The sequence below is a fragment of the Pan paniscus genome, chromosome 19 (assembly GCF_029289425.2).
Source record: "Pan paniscus chromosome 19, NHGRI_mPanPan1-v2.0_pri, whole genome shotgun sequence".
Taxonomy (NCBI): domain Eukaryota; kingdom Metazoa; phylum Chordata; class Mammalia; order Primates; family Hominidae; genus Pan; species Pan paniscus.
Window position 1 is genome coordinate 92,922,533 of NC_073268.2, and position 21,938 is coordinate 92,944,470.

At 54.2% G+C, this 21,938-nt stretch overlaps 1 protein-coding gene across 3 annotated transcripts in view; it reads left to right on the forward strand.

Moving 5' to 3' along the window:
* MGAT5B (alpha-1,6-mannosylglycoprotein 6-beta-N-acetylglucosaminyltransferase B) overlaps positions 1 to 21,938 on the forward strand; it is an 85,134-nt gene that overhangs the window by 4,276 nt on the left and 58,920 nt on the right. For 2 of the 3 annotated variants that reach the window (XM_055101150.3, XM_063599431.1), the window contains exons 2-3: positions 190 to 302; positions 9,475 to 9,622. In XM_055101150.3, the coding sequence (XP_054957125.1) occupies positions 190 to 302; positions 9,475 to 9,622 (261 nt within the window). Of the gene's footprint in view, positions 303 to 9,474; positions 9,623 to 21,938 lie in introns of all 3 variants that reach the window. The other variant, XM_055101149.2, reaches the window with a different exon arrangement.

Genomic DNA, 21,938 nt, shown 5'->3' on the forward strand with positions numbered 1-21,938 from the left:
TTGAGCTCTCTTTATCCTATAGTGGGGGGGCCCTCCTGGGTCTGGAGCTCAGCCCCCATCCTTTCATTCTCCCTTGCTTCCTTCACTCATGCACTCATTCGTAAAGCATTTGTGCAGCCGGTACGTGGTGGAGCGTCAGGGCACGATGGCCCTTCCTGCCCTCCTGACCCGCCTCCTTCCTCTCCGCAGGCTTTTTGTCCTGGGCATCGGCTTCTTCACTCTCTGCTTCCTGATGACGTCTCTGGGAGGCCAGTTCTCGGCCCGGCGCCTGGGGGACTCGCCATTCACCATCCGCACAGAAGGTACCTTGGTGGGGCAAGGGGAGTGTGAGATGAGTGAGGGCGTCTGTGGGTCAAAGAGGAAGTGCCTCTGAGCCTAGCCCTGTACCTGGCTTTCTGGCCGCCCTGTAGGTGGATGTGAGTGGAGGGGGCCCGGGCTTGGGCCGTATGACCCTCCATGCACTTTGGCTCTGGTCTGGCTGCGGTCATCAGGTTTCCTCTGGCCTGGATTCTCGGGCCAGGCTAGGGCCTTTAAGCCAGGGTCTTCCAGGCCTCAGAAGAGGCTGCCAGTGTTGCTTCTTTAGTTGGGTGTCAGGGGTGAGAGGTCTCTGGATATGACACCTGTCTCCTTGAGGCACACATTTCCTTGCCTTTGGCCCAGGCGGTGGCCATGTGGGAACGGGCCTGGCCATGGGCTTAAATGTCTTATCTCTGAGCTCTTGGGACACAGCTCCCTCCCAGGCCCCATCACTCCTTGCCCACACGATATTTGCAAGGCAGTGGAATGGAGATCAGAGCATGGGCTTTGGGGGTCTGCTGGGTCTGGGCTTGCATCCTTGTCATCACCTACCAGCTGTGTGCCTTTGGGTGAGTCACCTGGCTTCCCTACAGAGAAGGACAGCAGTGACCTTCTGCAGAGGTTGGATTGAAGGGGCTCACACGTGGACATTACCCAGCATGGTTGGTGCCACATGGCACAAGAGTGACCAGCTGGGAGCCCTCCTCCTGAAGCTGGGCCCAGCCCCACCTCATCTCACCTAAGGAGGGGTGGGGGTCAGAACTGAGTCCTGCTCACTGTATCATGGGGGTTCTTTTGGTCACTGGTCAAAAGGAGGGACATGGGGTAGTGGGGAAACTGAGGCAAGTAGGTTTCCGGAACTGTTCGAGGGCTGGCTCTGTGAGATTCCCCTGCCCCTCTGGGGAAGTCTCTCCTTGAAGTCCACCTTCTTGAACTTGCAGGGCTTGGCTGTCTGGCTCCCCTGTTCTGAGCGATGAATATTGTAGACATCCCAAGTTAAATAGGTTGTCATCTGGGTGGGTGCTGAGGGGCTCTTATTATGCCATCTGTCATCTCATCATTAGATTCATTCCTCTGGTTTCACATGCACTTCTTTAAACTTGCAAAAGCTCTCAGAAGGAATCTCACGCTTATTAGTCATTCAAGCCTGAGTGTAAGTTAATTTATCCTGTCTCTGACTCGCAGAGATTCCTCAATCTCTGAGCCTCCAAATTTTCCTCTGGTAAATGGGGATGGTAATACCCACTTCCCAGGCTCGTTGCGAGGCTGTGCAAAGATAAAGCATGGGAAGGGGCCTCAGCAGCATCTGTCAAACGGCGAGCACTCCATCAATACTTAATGGATGTGTCGAGTCTGAAATGGGGGCACTGCAGCAAAGCGTGTTTATGAAAGAGGACCAAGGAGGTGCTGGAGTGTCTATGTGGGAGAGGCTGAGGATTGAGGTGGGTGGGGGTGGGAGGGAGCAGTCGTGAAGGTGAACCGGAAGGGTGGCTTGGGGGAGGGCTGGTGGGAAAAGTGGTGCATGGGAAGATGGGGTGTAGACAAGAGATTCATAAAGTACCTGGCTGCCACCCCTGGAAAGGAGGTGTGCCTATCTGGGTGGGCTGCTACAGAGGCCTTGAGGAAGTTGAACCTCCAGAAAGGTCAGGGGTCTAAGAGGTGGGAATTAGGGATGGGGGAGAGGAGGGGTTTTTGGCCGGGCTCTGGTTTTTATGCCTATCTCCCTAAGGGGGTTAGAGAGTCAAGGTAACTCACCTACCCCATGGCTCTTGCCCCATCTGGGCAGGATCAGACTCAGTGCCCCAGAGTGCAAGGGGTGTAGGAGCCCTGCTGTGCTCCGTGCTATGCAGTTTTGCCTGGGTATGGGGGTGGGGGTCCGACCCCAGCTGCAGGTCTGGGTCTAAAGATGGATGGAACCACATAGGAGAGCACTTGCCCAAGGTCATACAATTGGACTAGAGGTGTGTGTGCATTCGTGTGTACATGTGCATGTGTGTGCATGTGTGTATGCGTGTACGTGGTCTTAAACTTTTTAATGGGGTATCATATACACAAATGAACAATCCATGCAACTAACAACCCAGAGCAAGGACCAGAACGTGATCAGTCCCCAAGTGTCCCCATGCCACTTCACAGTCATTACTCACCCAAGGATAGTCACGACTTGACTTCTGATCACACAGAAGAGTTCTGCCTGATTTTTGGACTTTATGAGCATGGAATCGTTTCAGGAGTTGATATGGTTTGGCTGTATCCCCACCCAAATCTCATCTTGAATCGTAGTTCCCATAATCTCCACCTCTTGTGGGATAGACCCTGTGGGAGTTAATTGATTCATGGGGGTGGTTTACCTTGGTGCTGTTCTTGTGATGGTCAGTGAGTTCCCACAAGATCTGATGGTTTTATAAGGGGCTTTTTCCCTTTTGCTCGGTACTTCCCCTTCCTGCTGCTATGTGAAGAAGGACATGTTTGCTTCCCCTTCCACCATGATTTTAAGTTTCCTGAGGCCTCCCCAGCCATGCTGGACTCTGAGTCAATTCAACCTTTTTCATCTATAAATTACCCAGTCTCAGGTATGTCTTTAGTAGCAACGTTGAGAATGAACTAATACAGGAATAGTCTTTTGTGTGTGTCTTTTCTCTCAATAGTACATGTGTGAGACTCACTATCTTGTATGTGGTTGTAGTCACTTGCACTTTTTTTTTTTTTGCTGTGTAGCCTTCCATTGTGTGAGTACACCACCATATTTTTACCCATCCAACCATTGGTGGGCATTTGGTCGTTTCCAGTTTTGGGCTTTTGTGAACAGTGCTGCTATGAATATTTTAGTGCACGTCTTTTGGTAAACATACGTAGGCATTTCTGTTGGGTATACCTAGGAGTGGAGATTCTACGTGTTGTAACATTAGTTCTCAGACCAAGTTTATCCAAGCCAGTCTTTTCACATTTCCCAGGCCTCAGAAGCTGAGTGCCTGGAATACAGAACTGAAGTCCGGGAGAAGGAGGAGACAGACAAGAAAAGGGCCGCTGAGAACCCAGGAGAGCTGACCCTGATTCACTTTAGATCCCGACTCGCATTGTCCTCCATGATTTCTTTCATACCCTTGGATCAAGCTAATCTGCTTGGGCAGACCCAAGGCAGGGACTCAGGCCGGGAAAGCAGTGTGCAATGTGGGTTTAACATCCTGATCCTGCAAGAGAAGCCCCTCAAACTACATCCCCATGCAGTGCCTGGGGCAGCCCTGCAGAAAACCTAGGAGGTGCCAGCATTTCCACTTAGGAGATGCCTGAGGGAAGGATTAGGGCTTCACGGGAGGTGCTTGGCAAATTGCTTGGCTGAATCAGGCCTGGGGAGGGATCTTGGAAGTCCTGGGCCAAGGTTGGATTGTTGGATAATGCACGTTTTGTTACCCAAAAGAAATCTGCGGAGTCTAGACAACCCCAGAGAAGAATCAGGAGAAGGAAACCCTCCAAGGCCCTGCTATTTAGGAAAAAAAAAAAAAAAAAATTGCATTGGTCAACAAAACAATCTGTGTACAAATGGGAAAAACAATCTCTCCTCCCCTGTCAAACCGGTGACAGAAGTGGGGTCCCACATGGACTGTGGCTGCGAAGGGAGAGGGAGGAGAAGGCTTTTCTGGAAAAGAAGAGGAGGGTGTCATTCAGCCTCTTGTGGACTGTGGTCTATGTGCGGGGCCTCCAAATTCTCCTCTGTGCCTGTTTATACTTCATGATAAACTGCGTACTTTGGGGATGAAATGTGACTGACATCTCATTCTGTATTCTGCACACTCATCTGAAAGATTCAAGAGAGGAGGCTGCATGGGGAATCATGACCCGGAGGAGATCTGACTTCTTTCCCTCTTGCTGCATTTGGGCTGGGCCTGGGCTCTGGGGAGGGCTTTCCGGCATTGCCCCCTCCCAGGCAGCTCTGCCCCACTTCCCACCCCAGGTCCTCCTCCTGTTTGTTTCCTGCCCTTCCAGCCCTTCTCGCCTAGGCCTCCTTCCCCATGTGGCTGCAGATAGGGCTGTGAGGCTCTTTCCTGCCCTCTGACTTGTCTTGAAGAAGCAGTGGTAGGAGGCTGGGTGTGGTGGCTCACGCCTGTAATCCCAACACTTTGGGAGGCCGAGGCAGGTGGATCACCTGAGGTCAGGAGTTCGAGACCAGCCTGGCCAGCATGGTGAAACCCCATCTCTACTAAAAATACAAAAATTACCGGGGTGTGGTGGCACGTGCTGTCATCTCAGCTCCTCGGGAGGCTGAGGCAGGAGAATTGCTTGAACCGGGGAGGAGGAGGTTGCAGTGAGCTGAGATTGCGCCACTGCACTCCAGCCTGGGTGACAGAGCAAGACTCTGTCTCGGCTTTAAAAAAAAAAAAAAAAGTAGTGGTAGGAGGCTGTCTTTTGGGAGGGGTCTGTAGGCTGAAGGTCCATGGCACAGCTGCATGTGTCTACTGGGCCCTGCCAGACCTCCCGGGCCTCCACCAGGGATTGAACCTGGGGAAGGCTCCCTGGCTCTGTGGATGGCTCTGGCTCTGGCTCTGGCTTTGGTACTAAGGGGCCCTGGGGCTCTTCTCTCAGGCTTGATGGATGGGGGACCGGGGCCCGGAGGTCTGAGGAAGAGCCTGGTGTGGCCTCCCACGGCCTGTCCTTGTCTTCTCTGCTGCCCGGAGCCCAGAGCTCCCGTGGCCTCAGCTGGTTTCTGCGGTGAGCGAGTACAGAGAGATAAATGTGCGCATTTCTCCAGCTGCACGAATACCCAGTCACAGTTCCCTTCTCAGTGCCAGGGAGGTCTCTGCTTTCTGGAGAGATGGGGGCTCATTCAATTTCCAATGGTAAAGGGTGGGGATGGGGACAAGAAAAGGGGGACGAAGGAGGATGAGAGAGACAGAGAGAGACGAAGAGCGTCTGGGGAGGAGACGGGGCCTCTGTGGGTAATAAACACATCCCGTCTGTAAATGAGAGGATCTATTTGTATCTCCCAGCGTCCCAGCTTTCCTTATTTATATGGAAATATGGAGGGAACATGTGCCTGTTCTGAGTTGTATCACTGGGGCCTTACATTAGATATATTTCAATTTAGTTGATGCCAAGAGTGGTGAAGTGACTCTGGGGAAGCGATGTCAGCTTGCTCTGCTGACAGTCCCGGGGCCAGTGGTGGCTTTTAGGGGAGTGGGTCACTGGGGGAGAGTCGGCCTGACCTGCTTCCCTCCTGGGTACCCACCCCCTGCCTAGTCTTTGGGCATTTCCAGAGCACAAAATGTGCCTGGTACCCCGAGGGCTCATTGGGAAGGGGTAGGGGCTGTCTCCCCAGGTCTCAGGGGTTTCTGGAGTTCCATGCCATCTGCAGAAGATGGGAGCAGCTCCTGAGCCCCTGGCACGGGGGGACTTGGTCCAGTCTGATGGGGTGGGGCTTGAAGAACTACAGAAGGGGCATCTGGTTCCGCAGGCATGGTCATCGTGAAACCCAGGCTGCAATGACCCATGCCTCTGTATGTCCTCAGGGTTTTTGTTTGTTTGTTTGAGAGAGGGTCTCGCTCTGTTGCCCAGGCTGGAGTGCAGTGGTGCAATCATGGCTCACTGCAGCCTCAATCTCATGGGCTCCAGCAATCCTCCCACCTCAGCCCTGAAAGTAGCTGGGATTACAGGCACATGCCACCATGCCCAGCTAATTTTTGTATTTTTTATTGAAAAGGGGTTTTGCCATGTTGCCCAGGCTGGTCTTGAGCTCCCGAGCTCAACCAATCCATCCACCTTGGCCTCCCCAAGTGCTGAGATTATGGGCATGAGCCACTGCACCTGGCCTGCTGCCAGTTTTTATAGGAGCGTTTCTTTCTTTTCCCATTTCTCTAATCTCTGGAGGCAATTAGGGGAAGACACAGAAACAGAAGTCAGGGCGATAGAGACTCAGAGCTCAATGAGCCCAGCCCCCTCATTTTACATGAGGGTAAATTGAGGCCAAGAGAAGGACGGTGACCTGCTCACCTGTCTGGTCCGCAGCAGAGCGGGCCTGGAGTCCAAGCTTCTGCCCCATCCCCCTTGACCGGGCCCATGCCACCATGCTGCTGCTGCAGCCTCCACTTTGTTGACTTTCAGGGGCCTCTGCAGCTCTAGGCCAGACCTCATAGTTTTTGGCCCATCATCTGTTTTTCAGCCTGCGCAATGGGACTGGGAGCGTGGGGTGTGGGTAGGGAGCTGTGACCGTGAGGTTTCTGGGAGGGGGCTCAGGCGATAGGCAGGGGCAGAGGAAGCTTGGGTGGGCTTGGAGAGTGGGACCGGTAGTGCAGCAGGCAGGGTGCCAGGCCTGAGGCGCTCCAGGGAACACAGCGTCACCCCAAAAGCCACGCTGTGGGCTCAGCACCACTGGGGTGCTGCGTCCGCAGGAACGAGCTGCTGACCAGGCTCTGTGGTCAGTCAGGCCTGAGTGCTCTGGCCACGGCACCGCTACGGTGTCCCAGCTGTGAGACACCTTATGGGATGAAACATTCCTTTTTTCATCTCAGTCCTTTGGGGAAGGGACTACTCCAGCCCGAGCTGTGAGCGACAGCCCACCAGGGCTGCCCAGTGAGGCCAGGCTGGCTGTGCACTGCACGACTCTACGACAGACACCCTTTAGGCGGCCACAATACCAGTGGTGTCCTGTGGAGTTGCAGAAAGCAGTGGCCAGGCAGGTCATCTGATGTCCTCCAGTTTTTTTAGCTGAAATGATGGAAATCTCTTCATCTATTCTGTGCTACAAGCACTGGTTGCAAGCTCGGTATTGAATTTGGATGATGGGCTTGGGCAGACATCTCTGAAATGAGAGTGATCTGAAAAAGTAAACCGTTGCCCCCGCCTCTGGGAAGCTGAAAGAGAGAGGGAGCTATCTATATCCTGTTTTCTCCCACTCCTTTGGAGAAGGACTACTCCAGCCCAAGTTATGAGCGATGGCTCACCAGGGCTGCCCAGATTAACCGATTGAGTGTGTGAGTGCGTAGGGAGGGCCTGAGAGGCTGGAGAGACCTGAGTTAGTGTCATTTAACGCTAGTATGAAATTTCCCGGTCCCAGCTGAGTTTTTGAAAATCCACTCTGTTTTCCGTAGAGGGACTTGTGGGGAGGTCCTTTGCTGCTTCAGCTCTTGGGGTGGGGAGGAAATATGCCCATTTTCTCCAATACCCGACCCCATCCGTGAGCCTTCCTGGGCATCTCTGCCTCTCTCTCCTCCTTTTCTTCTGCCCGCCACATCCCCCCTGCTCCCATTCATGCCTGTTCTTCAGAGCCAGGAGCCCTGTGTCTTTAAGGAAATCGCAGCTTCTCCTGTTTTGCAGCCCTAGCCTGGCCGGCATTTCCAAGGTGTGTGAGTGGTCCCGCCCCAGCTCCTGTGGCCTCCCTTCTGACCTCAGGCGGGTTCACCTGGCAGGGGAGCCCAGCCAGGGGGTGACTTATATCAGGGTGGGAACGTGGCAGCAGTGGCTGGGCCAGCCGGAGCCAGGGAAGAAGGGCAGAAGCAAAGCAGAGGTGTGAGAGCAGCCCCGGTGATGCAGAAGCCACCGGCTGCCCCTGCTCCGCCCACCGCCTCTAGCTCCCTCTCTCCTCTCCCTGTTCTGCCTCTTCTCAGTGGTCTCTCTCGTCACCTTCCTGGTCCTGTGGTCTGCAGACGGGGCCTGTTATTCTTGCCTTGAGACGGGGATGCTGAAGCTCAGAGCCATGCAATGACTGCCCTGGTCACACAGGGGTCAGCGGGCAGAGGCCCCAGTCCCCTTGCCCCTCCCCAGGTGGGGAGACTGCAGTGTGTTCTACACGGTCTCAGGGCTCCCCAGCAGGGCTAAGCTTGGGCGCCCGGGTGGTAACATTCTCGGCAATGCAGCTTTCCACAGCTTCCCCGTCTCTCTTCCTCACTCTCCTGCTGGGGTTTCCATTAGCTTCCAGTTAAACTACTCACCCTCAAACCCTTGTCCCAGGCTCTGCTTCTGGGGAGCCCAACCCACGGCATCCTCCATTGGGCCCCTGGACTGGCAGCCTGGGAGCATCGAAGGTTCATGTTCCCAGGTGACTTGGCTCGTTTTGGGGGAGTGATTTCAAGCCTGATCCATAGGGGTTTGGGAGGAGCTGAGTTGCGGATTTTAGTGCCTGGAGCCCAGCACCCTATGGACTGTGTGGAGGGGCAATGTGAAGCCTTCAGATTTAATTAAAAAGGAAGGCGAGAACTCGCTCCCGCACACTGGCACGTGCAGCGCTAATGATCGGGAATGATTAGAAAGGAAGCCATGGAGGATTGCAGGCTGGCTGATGGGATCTTGGTCGAAGTGCCTCATTTTCGTTTAATTTTCTTCTTCATAAGGTCTCCCCTCCCCAGGCTGGGAGCAGAGGGAAGAGCAGCTGCCTCAGCCCCAGGGAACCTGCCCTTGTCAGTTGATCTTTGGAAATCCAAAGACCAGCTTGAGATTCAGAACACATGCATTATGGTTTCCAACAGGAGGGTCCAGGGAAGAGGGATGGGGAAGAGATGGAGTTAGGGCCCAGAGGCTGGGCAGAAGGAGGGCTGGGGAAGCAACAGGGCCCTGGGGCCCTGAACACAGGCTCCCAACTTCCCTGCATGTCCGGATCCATGGGGAGCAAGGAAAGTGCAGATTCCCGGGCCCCAGGCCCTAGAGAGTTGAATGGGCAAATCTAGACCAAGGCCCAGAAATCTGAATTTTAACAGCCCGGCCAGAAGATTCAGATGCTGCTGGGTGATTGGCCACACTTCCAGGAACCCTGATCTAGAAGTCCTGCCTGGAGCTTACCGTTTGGGGGCTCTGGGGCTTCTGTCCCAGTGCTGGGCCTTTTCTGCCATCTCATGGACATGAGGGTTGTTGGGCCCCAGAGCACCTCAAAGGTTACATCTAAAGCTCCATTTTACGGTTGACAAAATTGAGGCCCAGAGGGCTTAGGAAATGATCCCAGTGTCACATGGCTAGTGGGGAACAGGGCTGCCCAGGGCTCTGCACTCCACCACGATGCTGTTCTCTGCACCGCAAAGCAATGCAGCAAAGGGGTCAGCAGTGCCTGGGAAGATGGAGCTGAGGCTGGGTTCTGGTGTTGGTTGGTGCTGGGGGACTTTGGGGCCAGCTTTGTCTGAGCTGCCCCAGCTCAGACACTGGGTGGCCTCCAGGCTGCTCGGGCCTCCCCTAACCATACCCGCACTCTGCCCACAGTGATGGGGGGCCCTGAGTCCCGCGGCGTCCTGCGCAAGATGAGCGACCTGCTGGAGCTGATGGTGAAGCGCATGGACGCACTGGCCAGGCTGGAGAATGGCAGTGAGCTGCACCGGGCCGGCGGCGACCTGCACTTTCCTGCAGACAGGTGAGGGGACGTGGGGAGGAGGCACACGGAGCAGGGGAGCGGTGGCACCTGCCACTGCCCCCGGGGTGCTGTCCGTCATCTCCTTTTGTGAATCTGGAGAAGATTTGGACCACACCGTAATACAGCCCAGAGTGCGTTTCTACCACCCAAATTTAACAACCGTTAACATTTGGTCACATTTGTGGCCTGTTTTCCTCTTTAAATAAAACGTCACAGATGAAAACTAAAGGGCCCTTTAATGACTTCTCCCTAGAGACAAGTGCCTCCCTGAATTTGCTGTAAGTTTTTCCAGTCCATTCCAAGCACATTTGCACATATGTTTAACACACACACACATTATAAATGCATAGTGTGTGATTTTACCGAATTCCATGTAAGTGGCATCTCACAGTACATATTCCACTGCCCTTTTTTTTTTTTTTTGACACAGAGTCTGGTTGACTCTGTCACCCAGGCTGGAGTGCAATGGCACAGTCTCAGCTCACTGCAACCTCTGTCTCCCGGGTTCAAGCGATCCTCCCACCCCAGCCTCCTGAGTAGCTGGGACTACAGGCGCCCACCACCACACCTCGGTAATTTTTGTGTTTTTAGAAGAGACAGGGTTTTACTATGTTGGCCAGGCTAGTCTCAAACTGCTGACCTCGTGATCCGCCCGTTTGGCGTTCCAAAGTGCTGGGATTACATCTTTGCCTTTTAAATTAAAAAAAAAATTTTTTTTTGAGACACTCTTACTCTGGGCTGGAGTGAAGTGGCACGATCTTGGCTCACTGCAACCTCTGCCTCCCAGGTTCAAGTGATTCTCGTGCCTCAGCCTCCTGAGTAGCTGGGATTACAGGAGTGCACCACCACGCCAGTTAATTTTTCTGTTCTTTTTAGTAGAGATGGGGTTTCACCATGTTGGCCAGGCTGGTCTCGAACTCCTGACCTCAGGTGATCCAACCGTCTCAGCCACCCAAAGTGCTGGGATTACAGGCATGAGCCACCTGGCCTTTTTAAAAAAAATTTTTTTCATGATGATTTTGAACTCTGTGTTGAGGGGCATGTGTGGATACTATGTACCCCTGGCCATTTTTGCCAAGTAGAACTTTCTGGTTTATTTCTTCTAAATATTCTCCTGCTTCGGCCAGGATGTCTGAGAGCCCAGAGTCTGTGCTGCTATCCTACAAGCCCCAGGGACACATGAGGTGTGACATCCAAATCATGTGTCCTAGATATATAAGGCATCTCCTGGACCTCAGAGAACAGGAGTGCGGGAGGTCAGGCTGTCCCAGCTGGCCCCTAGAGGTGGATGTGGAAGGAGGGGCTTTGACCCCACCCTATTCCAGGGAGACGAGCTCCACTTTCCCTCTTTTATATATTGGGGTTCTTTGTGAAATTGATTTGCTAAATGTATTCTAGCTGCTAAAAATTAAGCTTGAAACGCACTTTTAGACAATTTGCAGAAAAGCTATTTCTCAGCCAGCGTGTGTGATGGAAAAGCCAAAGCTCTAGGCATTTCTGAAGTACGGAGTTGGGTGAAACAGAAGAAAATGATGACCCACAGGAGGTCACTGTGCCCGTGGGAGGGTTGGAGGGATGCCTGCCTGAGTCAGGCCTGAAACACAGTGCACCCATGTGGACTGGTGTGGGATCCTTTGCCATGTAGCCTGCTGGTGCTGGGCTGCTGGCCATGGGGCCAACCTCTAACTGGCCTTGCCGATTGAGTGAACGTCCTGGGTGCCTGGTAGGCCAGCCTGGTGTGAGCATCATTACCCTCATATTAGCTGACATTTACTCGAAACACACTAAGCACCTGGCATGGTTCTTACTGCATAAGCTTAAGATAGGTAAGATAAGATAGATCTTACCTACCTCACAACCATCTTATGGTTTAATCTTTAAAGATTTAATTAAATCTTTACTGTCCCAGAGGAAGAAGCTTTAATCTCCCAGAGGAAGAAACTGAGGCACAGAGAAGTTCAGAAACTCACCCAAAGTTGCACAGCTGCAAGAGGCTGGACTTGGCTTTGGGTTCAGGCTGACTGGCTCCACAGCCCACATTTCTAAGCACTGTGCTCTTGATGATTGATTAAATATGTGCTTATATGTGGTTTGGTTTTTGTCCCTTTCTAAGAGGTTTTGTTTATTTATTTATTTATTTTTTTGAGATGGAGGCTTGCTCTGTTGCCCAGGCTGGAGACCAGCAGTGGCACGGTCTCGGGTCACTGCAACCTCCGCCTCCTGGGTTCAAGCAATTCTTCTGCCTCAGCCTCCTGAGTAGCTGGGATTACAGGTGTGTGTGCCACCATGCCCAGCTAATTTTTTTTTTTTTTTTTTGAGACAAAGTCTCGCACTGTTGCCCAGGCTGGAGTGCAGTGGCATGATCTCGGCTCACTGCAAGCTCTGCCTCCCGGGTTCAAGCAATTCTCCTGCCTCAGTCTCCTGAGTAGCTGGGATTACAGGCACATGCCACCATGCCCAGCTAATTTTTGTATCTTTAGTAGAGACGGGGTTTCACCATGTTGGCCAGGATGGTCTTGATCTCTTGACCTCGTGATCCACCTGCCTCGGCTTCCCAAAGTGCTGGGATTATAGGTGTGAGCCACTGCGCCCGGCCTAAGTTTTGTATTTTTAGTAGAGACTGGGTTTTGCCCTGTTGCCTAGGTTGGTCTCGAACTCCTGACCTCAGGTGATCCGCCCATCTCAGCCTCCCAAAGTGCTGGGATTATAGGTGTGAGCCACTGTGCCTGGCCTACTGGATTTATTTTTTAAAAAGATCATTCTGACTGCTATGTGAAAACTGGATTAACAGGGTGGCAGGAGGGGAAGCAGCGAGGCCGTGGTGGAGATGGGGAGTGCCTGCAAAGGGATCTGAGCTTCCTTGGAAATCCCCCTGAGGCATGAGGCCATTTTCCTCTCTGTGTGCATGGATCCTTCTTCTCTGACACTGTCTGTGTGCCCTCGGATCCAGCCCCTGCCCCCCAGCTCCATCTTTCTCCCTCAGATCCAGTCCTTTGCCCCTCTTTCATTCTTTCTGCTTTCCTGTCTGCCTCCAGCGGTGCCTCTGATGCAGCCTCTGTCCGCAGGCCTGTTCCCCAGGTCAGGAGCAGGCCTTTTTGGTCTCTGTTGAGGATATTGCTGCAGGCAGCAGAGCTGAGGGTCCAGTGGACCCCTGGACTCCAGGTCTGCCTTCTTGGGCTGGGGGTGGTACTGCTGGCGCATCCAGTGTTTCTCTGATTTTTTTCCGGTCCTGGCCTGTGCCTCCCTCCCCTGCCCTGCCCTTTGTCTCCTCCTGGGGAAGGAGGGAACTTGTAGGGGGAGGGGGAACATGCGCCACCTCCCAGCTCCCTCCTGGGAAATAGCAACCATCCATCACGACCGGCAGAGCCCATCACACCCACAGGCGGAGCCATCAATTTCAGGGACACTGTGGTTGCTGGTTTCAGGGAGAGAAATGGTGGGTGTGTCCCGGGCCGGTGAAAGCCGCCTGCTCACACGCTCCCGTGCACAAACACTGCTGCCCCCTCCGCACCCTGAACCTGACTCCAGGTTAACCAACCTGCAGCTAGACCGGCAAGAATCCTGCAGGAGTGCCTGCTGCTGCATTTCCAGAAAACTCTCAGGTGCCTGCACTTGGATTCCCCACTTAGAAATTTCCTGTGGCTTAAAAAAACACATCCCCTGTTCTTCCTCAGCCCTTTTGGAAGCTTCTGGGCTGCCGCCTTCCACTCATGGCTGGTGTTTCCTCAGGGAAAGTAAATTTGCAATTTTAGCCTAGGAAAACATAATTAGAGAGGCAGATTTGCTTCAAATGGCATCGTATTATGTATCCTCAAGCCAAATAGTAATGATCTTTGAATTTTCCATAAGGCCATAAAACCACCGAAATTTGAGGCTGTCTGGATTGAAGAGGTCAGTCCGTATTTGTTGAATGCCTAGTGTGTGCAGAGTCTGGGCTGGAGGTTTGAGAGCAGGTGGAGGGGACACAAAAAAGATGGAATTCCACTGCATGCCCGGTGCCCAGCCTGGCCGGTGGCCCCTGGGAGTGGGGCAGACCTGGGCGGCCTTGGGCTCTGCGAGCCTCAGGTTCTTCACGTGTGTGTTAGACGTGATGCTGATGGGAGGCCTGGGCCCTGTGCCTGGCGCTCAGAAGAATAGTTTGTCTCCTTTCCTTTCCTTGTACCGTGAGGGTCCAGAGAAGGGGGTGACCCAACCACTCTTTGGGAGGCTTAGAATCACCAAGTCCCCATGGCACAGGGGAGTTTGGGATAGCCTTGAAGGAGAGACATTTTGACTGGGGAGACAGCCAGCACTCTGGACAGCGGGAAGGAGCAGATGGCTGAGGTGGCTGAGCCCGAGGGAGGTGGACCAGGGAGGAGGGGCCACCTGGGAGCACTGTGGCCGGAGGACCTGGTGAGTGAGGGGCAGTGGTGGGCTTGAACCCTGAACTTTGATGGCTCTAAAAACCACCTTCAGGCTGGGTGTGGTGGCTCACACCTGTAATCCCAGCACTTTGAGAGGCCGAGGTGGTCGGATCACTTGAGGTCAGGAGTTCGAGACCAACCTGGCCAACATGATGAAACCCCGTCTCTACTAAAAGTACAAAAATTAGCCAGGCGTGGTGGCACATGCCTGTAGTCTCAGCTACTTGGGAGGCTAAGGCAGGAGAATCGCTTGAAGCTGAGAGGCGGAGGCTGCACTGAGCTGAGATCGCACCATTGCACTCCAGCCTGGGTGACAGAGTGAGAGTCTGTCTCACAAAACAAAAAACAAAAACAAAAAAACACCGTTGTCTTCTAGACTCCCCATTTTATGTCTTAAGCTGGGGCTGTAGCCCTGGATGCTGCTGCTCTCAGAATAGGCACCTGCTGACCCACCTGGGTGTCCTGGGAACACTCAGACGTGGGGTCTCCTGGTTGCACTCAGGATCCCCTTCTCTCCCAGCCCCCATCTCAGGCTGTATCAGTGCCATTATTGCCATGGCTCGGACCCCAACCTTGCAGTCACCCCTGGCTCTTCTCTCTCATACACTTGCCCCGTCCCTCAGCAAATTCTCCCACCTTAAGAATACGCCCTAGAAGCCCACCTCTTCTCACCCCACCGATGGACCCCAACCAGCTATTCCAACTCAGCAGCCGCTGGGGTCTTTCCCTCCCTCCCTCCCTCCCTTCCTTCCTTCCTCCCTCCCTCCCTCCCTCCCTTCCTTCCTTCCTCGCTCCCTCCCTCCCTCCCTTCCTTCCTTTCTTTTTTCTTTTCTTTTCTTTTTTTTTTTTTTTAACAGAATCTTGCTCTGTCGCCCAGGCTGGAGTGCAGTGGTATGATCTAGACTCACTGCACCCTCTGCCTCCAGGGTTCAAGCAATTCTCCCTCCTCAGCCTCCCAAGTAGCTGGGATTACAGGCGTGCACCACCATGCCCGGCTAATTTTTTTTGTATTTTTAGTAGAGACGGGGTTTCGCCGTATTGCCCAGGCCGGTCTCGAACTCCTGACCTCATGTGATCTGCCTGCCTTGGCCTCCCAAAGTGCTGGGATTGCAGGTGTTAGCCACCGTGTCTGGCCCAGTGGGGTCTTTCTAAGTCATTAATAAGTGTCTAGGTCCCTCCTCTACTCCCCGCTCCCTCATGGCCCCCCAGCTCACTCGAGTAAGAGCCCAGGTCCTTCCCTTGGCCCCACCATGCCTGGCCCCATGTCCCTCTGGCTCCTCCTGCTGGTTCTGCCACTGTCCCTGGAGCACAGTGATCTCAGACTTTGCTTCCCCGGGCAGGTGGTAATGACACCACACACAGCCCAACCCCAGCTCTGCTCCTTTTAACAGGGGGAGTGCATGTGTGGACGGGTGTATTTATGTATTTATTTTTTTGTTTGGAAGAGAGGAGTCCTCTCTGCTCTCACTTGGGGAGGGGGCCTCCCCAGCATCGGGGTGGGGAGCTCTGGATGGGCCAAGGAGGAGCTGAAGCAGAAGAGAGCAGTGCGAATGCAAGCCAGGCTGGATGCTGGGGTGGGGGCTCCATGTCCTGTGTGGTGTGTGTGAAAGAGACAGAGGCGGACGCAGAGACACGGCGACAGAGAGGATCCGTCTCCCCTGCTCCGGCGCTCATGTTTCCAGCCGTGTGCACTCAGGTCTCCTGGTATGCGTGTCTGTAGGCACCTGTGTACATGAGTCTCTGTGTTTTAAAAGAAAAGTGATCAGTTTCATAACGAAATAACAGCCCCAGCAAGCACCCTAGCCAGCGGCGGGGAGATCAATATCCCCGTTAATTGAATGCAACTCTCGTAAATCAGGAGAGGGAGTCAGAATTAAATCTCTTTCCTGAGGTGGCCTGGAGAGCTCGTTCTCAGGGGAAGCAGACTGGACCAGAATCAGTGATTACCTCATGGGGCAGGGAGGAAGGGGCTGAGCCTCAGGGGCCTCTTTGAGGGACCAGCCTGAAGGGAGTTGAGGATTGGGGCCTGCGAGGAAGTAGTGACCTGCCACTGGCCACCTGCAGAGCCAGAGTTCCCCGCTGGAGGGCCGCGTTGGTGGTATAGTGGTGAGCATAGCTGCCTTCCAGAGTTCCCTGCTGGCCCCGGCCCATCACCCTAGGCCTCAGGTGGTGGAGGGAACAGAGCATCTGGGTCCGGCCTGTGGCCTGCAGTGTTGGCTGCTCTTTGTTCCCTTGGGACAGTGCCCGGAGGCTGGCTGCACGAGGGTCGGCCTTGGGAAGAGGGGTGGGCGGTGATCAGAGGCCTCGCTTGGCATTCTTTTACTTTCCGAGTAAGAAACGACGGTTTTGGTAGAATGCCTGGGGCTTAGTATGTGTGCAGAAAATATACTCAGGCCCAGGTCTCCCATGCCAGGTACACCGAGCTGTTTTGCAGATGCAGTGAGAAGATGCAGGGCTGGCACGGGGGCAGTGTCAGTCCTGGGAGCTCGCCGTGTGACCTTGGGAAAGCCACTATATCTGCCAGACGTCCTGGGACCTTGGGACCCAGGCAGGCTCTTGAGGTCACAGTGCCCATGGGAGGTGTCTGAGCCCACGGGAGGTCACTGTGATGGGTTTGGGCCCACCAAGGGGTGGCTCCAGCAGGCAGGGAGGGAAGAGCTCTCAGGGAACACACCTGATAACCTGGGAAGTCACTGTCCCCTCTCCCCATCCCTGCCCAGAGCTGTCTGCAAAGCCCGCTGGTCTCAGAAGCTGTCTCGGGCCACCGTGGGTACCTTCACTGGGAGAGAGGCGTGTGGTTGGCAGGTCAGGGGCCTCTTTCAGCCAGTGCCACCCAAGGGCAGCCATTGGCCCCCAGGGGCATGTTCTGGATTCCAACGGACTTTGCTGCAGAGCTTGCTGAAGTAATAATTATTAATCATCATAATAATTAATGATGATAATAATCAATGACAATAGTAAATAATAATAACAGCCACCCTCTATTGGGCACCAAGCTCACTAGAGCTTGGTGAGGAGGATCCCGTCCAGGTCTGAGCCAGGCCTGCACTGTTGTCACAGCCCCACGGTGCCGAGAGCCGGACCAACCACATGACAGCCACGTTTATTGGGGATGGGGTGTGAAAAAGTCCCAAGTTCCCAGTGCAGTCCCTGCCGGGCTGGGAGGGAGGTGGGACCCTTCAGGCTGCAAGTATGTCCTGTTGGCCCTGAGGGCTTCCTGATCATGACGAATGTCCCCAGCTTTTCTGTTGAAGGCAGGGCGGGACCAGAGACCTTCACTCCCCTACTGTTGGCCATGCCGTGGGTGGTCTCCTGGCCTGGCTTGGGAATAACCTGTCACTACAGGATCATGTGCCATGGCCTGGGCCAGACTCACCGCCACCAAGAACCCAGGCCCCACAGAGTCCTGGGTCTGAAGAGGGACAGTGAGTGGTGGATCTCAGGGTCACCCCCTCAGAAGGGGCTGCAGTCCTGTCCTCGGTCCCTCTGAGCCATTGAAACCTCGGGTGGAGCAATTTCAGGGTCGGGAGACTCACTGCTTTCTGATGTGGTCCATTCTGCTGTTGGGCAGGTCTAACTGGGACTTCATCCAGAAGGGGGTGAGACCTCACTTTGACTGAATGTCCATTACGAGTAGTGATAATAATAATAATCATTAAAACTAGGTATGAGCGCTAGGTACATCTAAGTATAGGTATACCTGTAACTACCTATAGGTCTCTTAGGAGTTCAGGCTGCAATAGCAAAGTTCCATAGCCTCGGGGGCTCATAGACAACAGACATTTCTTTGTTTCTTTCTTTTTTTGAGACAGGGTCTCCCTCTGTTGCCCAGACTGGAGTGCAGTGGCACAATCACAGCTCCCTGCAGCCTCTGCCTCTCAGGCTCAAACAGTCCTCCTGCCCTAGCCTCCTGAGTAGCTCAGCCTGCAGGTGCATGCCACCATCTCTGGCTAATTTTTATATTTTTGTAGAGATAGGGTTTCACTATGTTGCCCAGGCTGGTCTTGAACTCCTGAGCTCAAGCAATTGGGCCACCTCAGCCTCCCAGAGTACTTGGATTACAGGTGTGAGTCACCGTGCCCGGCCTCAAGCATTCATTTCTCACAGTTTTGGAGGCTGGAGGTCTGAGACCAGGGTGCCAGCATGGTCAGCTTTAGGGGAGGATCCTCTTTTGGGTTATAGATGATCAGCTTCTTGCTGTGTCTTCACACGGTGGGAAGAGGCTGAGAGAGCTCTCTGGGGGCCTTTTTTTTTTTTTTTTTGGAGACTGATTCTCCCACCGTCACCCAGGCTGGAGTGCAGTGGCACAATCTCGGCTCACTGCAACCTCTGCCTCTCAGGTTCAAGCAATTCTCCTGCCTCAGCCTCCTGAGTAGCTGGGATTACAGGTGCACAACACCACACCCAGCTAATTTTTGTATTTTTGGTAGAGATGGGGTTTCACCATGTTGGACAGGCTGGTCTCAAACTCCTGACCTCAGGTGATCCACCTGCCTTGGCCTCTCACACTGCTGGGATTACAGGTGTGCACCACTGTGCCCAGTCAGGGGCCTCTTATAAGGGCACTAATGCCATTCATGAGGGCTCCACCCTCATGACCTAATCCCCCTTCAAAGGCCTCACCTCCTAATACCATCACATTGCGGGTTAGGATTTCTTTCTTTCTTTTTTGTTTCTGGAGATGGGGTCTCCCTCTGTCAACCAGTCTGGAGTGTAGTGGTACAATCTCGGCTCACTACAACCTCCGCCTTCTGGGTTCAAGCGATTCTCCTGCCTGAGCCTCCTGAGTAGCTGGGACTACAGGCATCTGCCACCACACCCAGCTAATATTTTGTATTTTAGTAGAGTCAGGGTTTCACCATGTTGCCCAGGGTGGTCTCAAACTCCTGAGCTCAGGCGATCTGCCCGCCTCGGCCTCCCAAAGTGCTGGGATTACAGGCGTGAGCCACTGCGCCTGGCCCTGGGGGTTAGGATTTCAATATACAAATTTTGTGGGGACACAGACATGGTTCATAGCAGCAGGCAAGACAAGTGCCTTCTATTGCTTACTCCTTCACGCAGCCCTCCAAGGGTTGCCTCCTTTGACAGACAAGGGAGCTGAGGCTCAGAGAGGCTCGTGGGTCTCGGACATGCAGCACGGGGCCAGCCTGGTGGCTTGGTGGCTCCAAAGTTCTCGGTGCTTCGAACACAGGGTTGTTCCTCTTCCAAGCCCTCCGTGACCCTAACAGGCCTTGAGGAGGGCAGGGGGCTTCCTGGAGTGTGTCCCCTGACCCCACTGAATAAGAAAAAGCCAGCACAGTGAGGCTGGTGTGGTATCAGGGCCAGGAGGTAGGAAGTCTCTTTTTGAGACAGGGTCTCACTCTGTTGCCCAGCCTGGAGTGCAGTGGCTCGATCACGGCTCACTGAAGATCTTAACCTTCTGGGCTCAAGCAATCCTCCCACCTCAGCCTCCAGAGTAGCTGGGACCACAGGCATGTGCCACCACACCTGGCTAATTTCTGTATTTTTAGGGGAGATGGGGTTTCACCATGTTGGCCAGGCTGGTCTCGAACACCTGACCTCAGGTGATCTGCCCGCCCCGGCCTCCCAAAGTGCTGGGATTACGGGCGTGAGCCACCACGCTCGGCCAGGTAGGAAGCCTTTAGAAGGAAGCTCCAGGACTGTGCTGGGCCAGTGACCTCTGCCCCGCAATGAAGCCCCAAGTGCCAGGCAAGAAGGAAACTGGCAGAGCCTGTGTGGAGAGGAGAAGGTGACCTCAGGCTGGTCCTGGGGCTCCAGATGCAGGGCACTGGCACAGAACATTTGGGATCCCCAAGGCCACCCTGAGGTCCAGTGATTTGCTAGGAGGACTCAGAACTCAGCACAGCCATGATCCTCACGGTGACAGCTTGTTCCTGTGAAAGGATATGGATGAAAATCAGCCAAGGGGAGCGGCGCACGGGCGGGGCAGAGCCCTGGAGACCCGCATGGAGCACTGGTGTTCCTGTCCCAGTGAAGCTGTGACAGCGCCTGCTCTCCCAGCAACGATATGGGACAACACACATGGGTGTTGCCAGCCTTGGTGCCCAGTGATGTTATGGGGGCTCAGTCTCAGAGACATGACTGACCACTCAGGGGCTGACCTCAGTCTCTGGCCCTTCCAGAGATCAAGCTGAGGTGGCATGTCCCACCATCAATCACAGGGAAGCACAGACTCTCGGGGGTGGCCCAAGGCCCCAGGTAGAAAAGGACACTCTTATCAGGGGACACTCCAAGGGCTGAGGGGTGAGCTCCCGGGAGCAGGTCCAGGGCAGGCCTTTCTTTCTAATGTGTGGGTGTGGACATCCCGGAGCTGCCCAGCTCACCTGTTACTGCACGCACAGTACAGGCTCTTGGTACCTACGTGTTCTTCCCTGTGGCCCTTGAGTGGCTCAGTGATACCCTTTGATGTACCCCAGGGTCAACCCACACAGACACACCCCAGATTGCTCTCTCCTCTGCCCCCTCTCCCTGATAACCCCCCTCAGGGTGTCCTTGAGGCTGGGCCTGCGTTTGGTTCATCTGTGTTTGGTTCCTCTGTGCCCAGAGCCCAGCACCGAGCAGGCACATGGTAAATACGTGTGTATGCACGTGGATGATGGGGCCTCCTCTGGGGACACCCCTCCTGAGCTCTCCAGCCTCCCCTCTCCCTGACTGTCATGGGCCAGATCTTCACTGTTCATGTTCACGCTGCTCTGCCAGAAGCCGCTGGTTCAAGCTCACCTGGGTTCACAGCCTTCCTCTCTTAAAATGCATGTAACAAAGACATAAAAGAAAAGAAAGGAAAATGTACTATAAGCAGGACCAAAGGGCTCAGGGGCATCTGCACCAGCTGGAGAAAGACTGGGTGCACTTGGTGATGGCAGTAAGGCCCAGGGGATTGTCCCCTGTCCCCCGTGCCGGGGTAGATTGAATTCAAGGTTTGTACCCTGGTAATGGATTCTTCAGGGTTAGGGTGGGTGTTGCCTGGGAAACTCCTTCTGCCAGAGCAGTTTCGGCCTTGCCTCCTGCGGGGAGTGTTGGCTGTTATCCCAGTGGAAATAGCCCTGAAAGTCCCATCCCCCAGGATGTCACTTTCTAGACTGGGGGCGGGGGGTGCCGGCCTTTTGCTCGGTCTTGGCCTTGGTCCTGATGTCCTGCCCCCACCCTGTGCATGGACCCCTTCCAGGTGAAATGGTGCACTCCTGCCTGTCTCAGAGCCTACCTGTTGGCACCACCTTCCCGGGGTGTAAGAGGTGGAAAATGGATTTTCTTCCTGCAACCCAGCGTGTCTCAGGGCAGCTTTTTCTGATTGATTGAAGCCAGTGTTCCACTCGTGGCTCCAGCCTGCTTCCTTTGCTGAAGACCAAGGCCTGGAGGCCCCTCGTAAGCTTGTGGGCACTGCACTTGTGTCCAGGCATTCATTAGGGCCACCCGGCTCCCTGTTCCCCCGCCAGGAACATCCTCTCCAGCTGTCCGTCTCCAGCCATGTTGCCTGTTCAGCAGCCTTCTGGGCTGGGCGGGGTGAACTTTGGGGCTAGGCTGCCTGGTTGGACTGATTCTCTCATTTAATAACTGTGTGATCCTGAGCAAGTCACTCAGCCTTGCTGTGCCTTCGTTTCCTTCCTGATCTGTCCAATGGGAGCATTAAGAGGGACCAGGATGTTGCCATGGACATTAAATGAGATCAGAGTATAGAAAGAGCTTGGCAAGCGAGTGCTCAATGCCTGTTGGCTGTGTAACTGTCATTTTCGTTAGTGGCATGGTTTTCTCGTGTCCTCCTAAAAGTCTAGGAAAAGTCCTGCCTCCCTGGGTGGCCTTATGATGTCAGGTACCTTCCTCCATAGAAAAGATTTTAGGCCGTGCGCAGTGGCTCATGCCTGTAATCCCAGCACTTTGGGAGGCCGAGGCAGGTG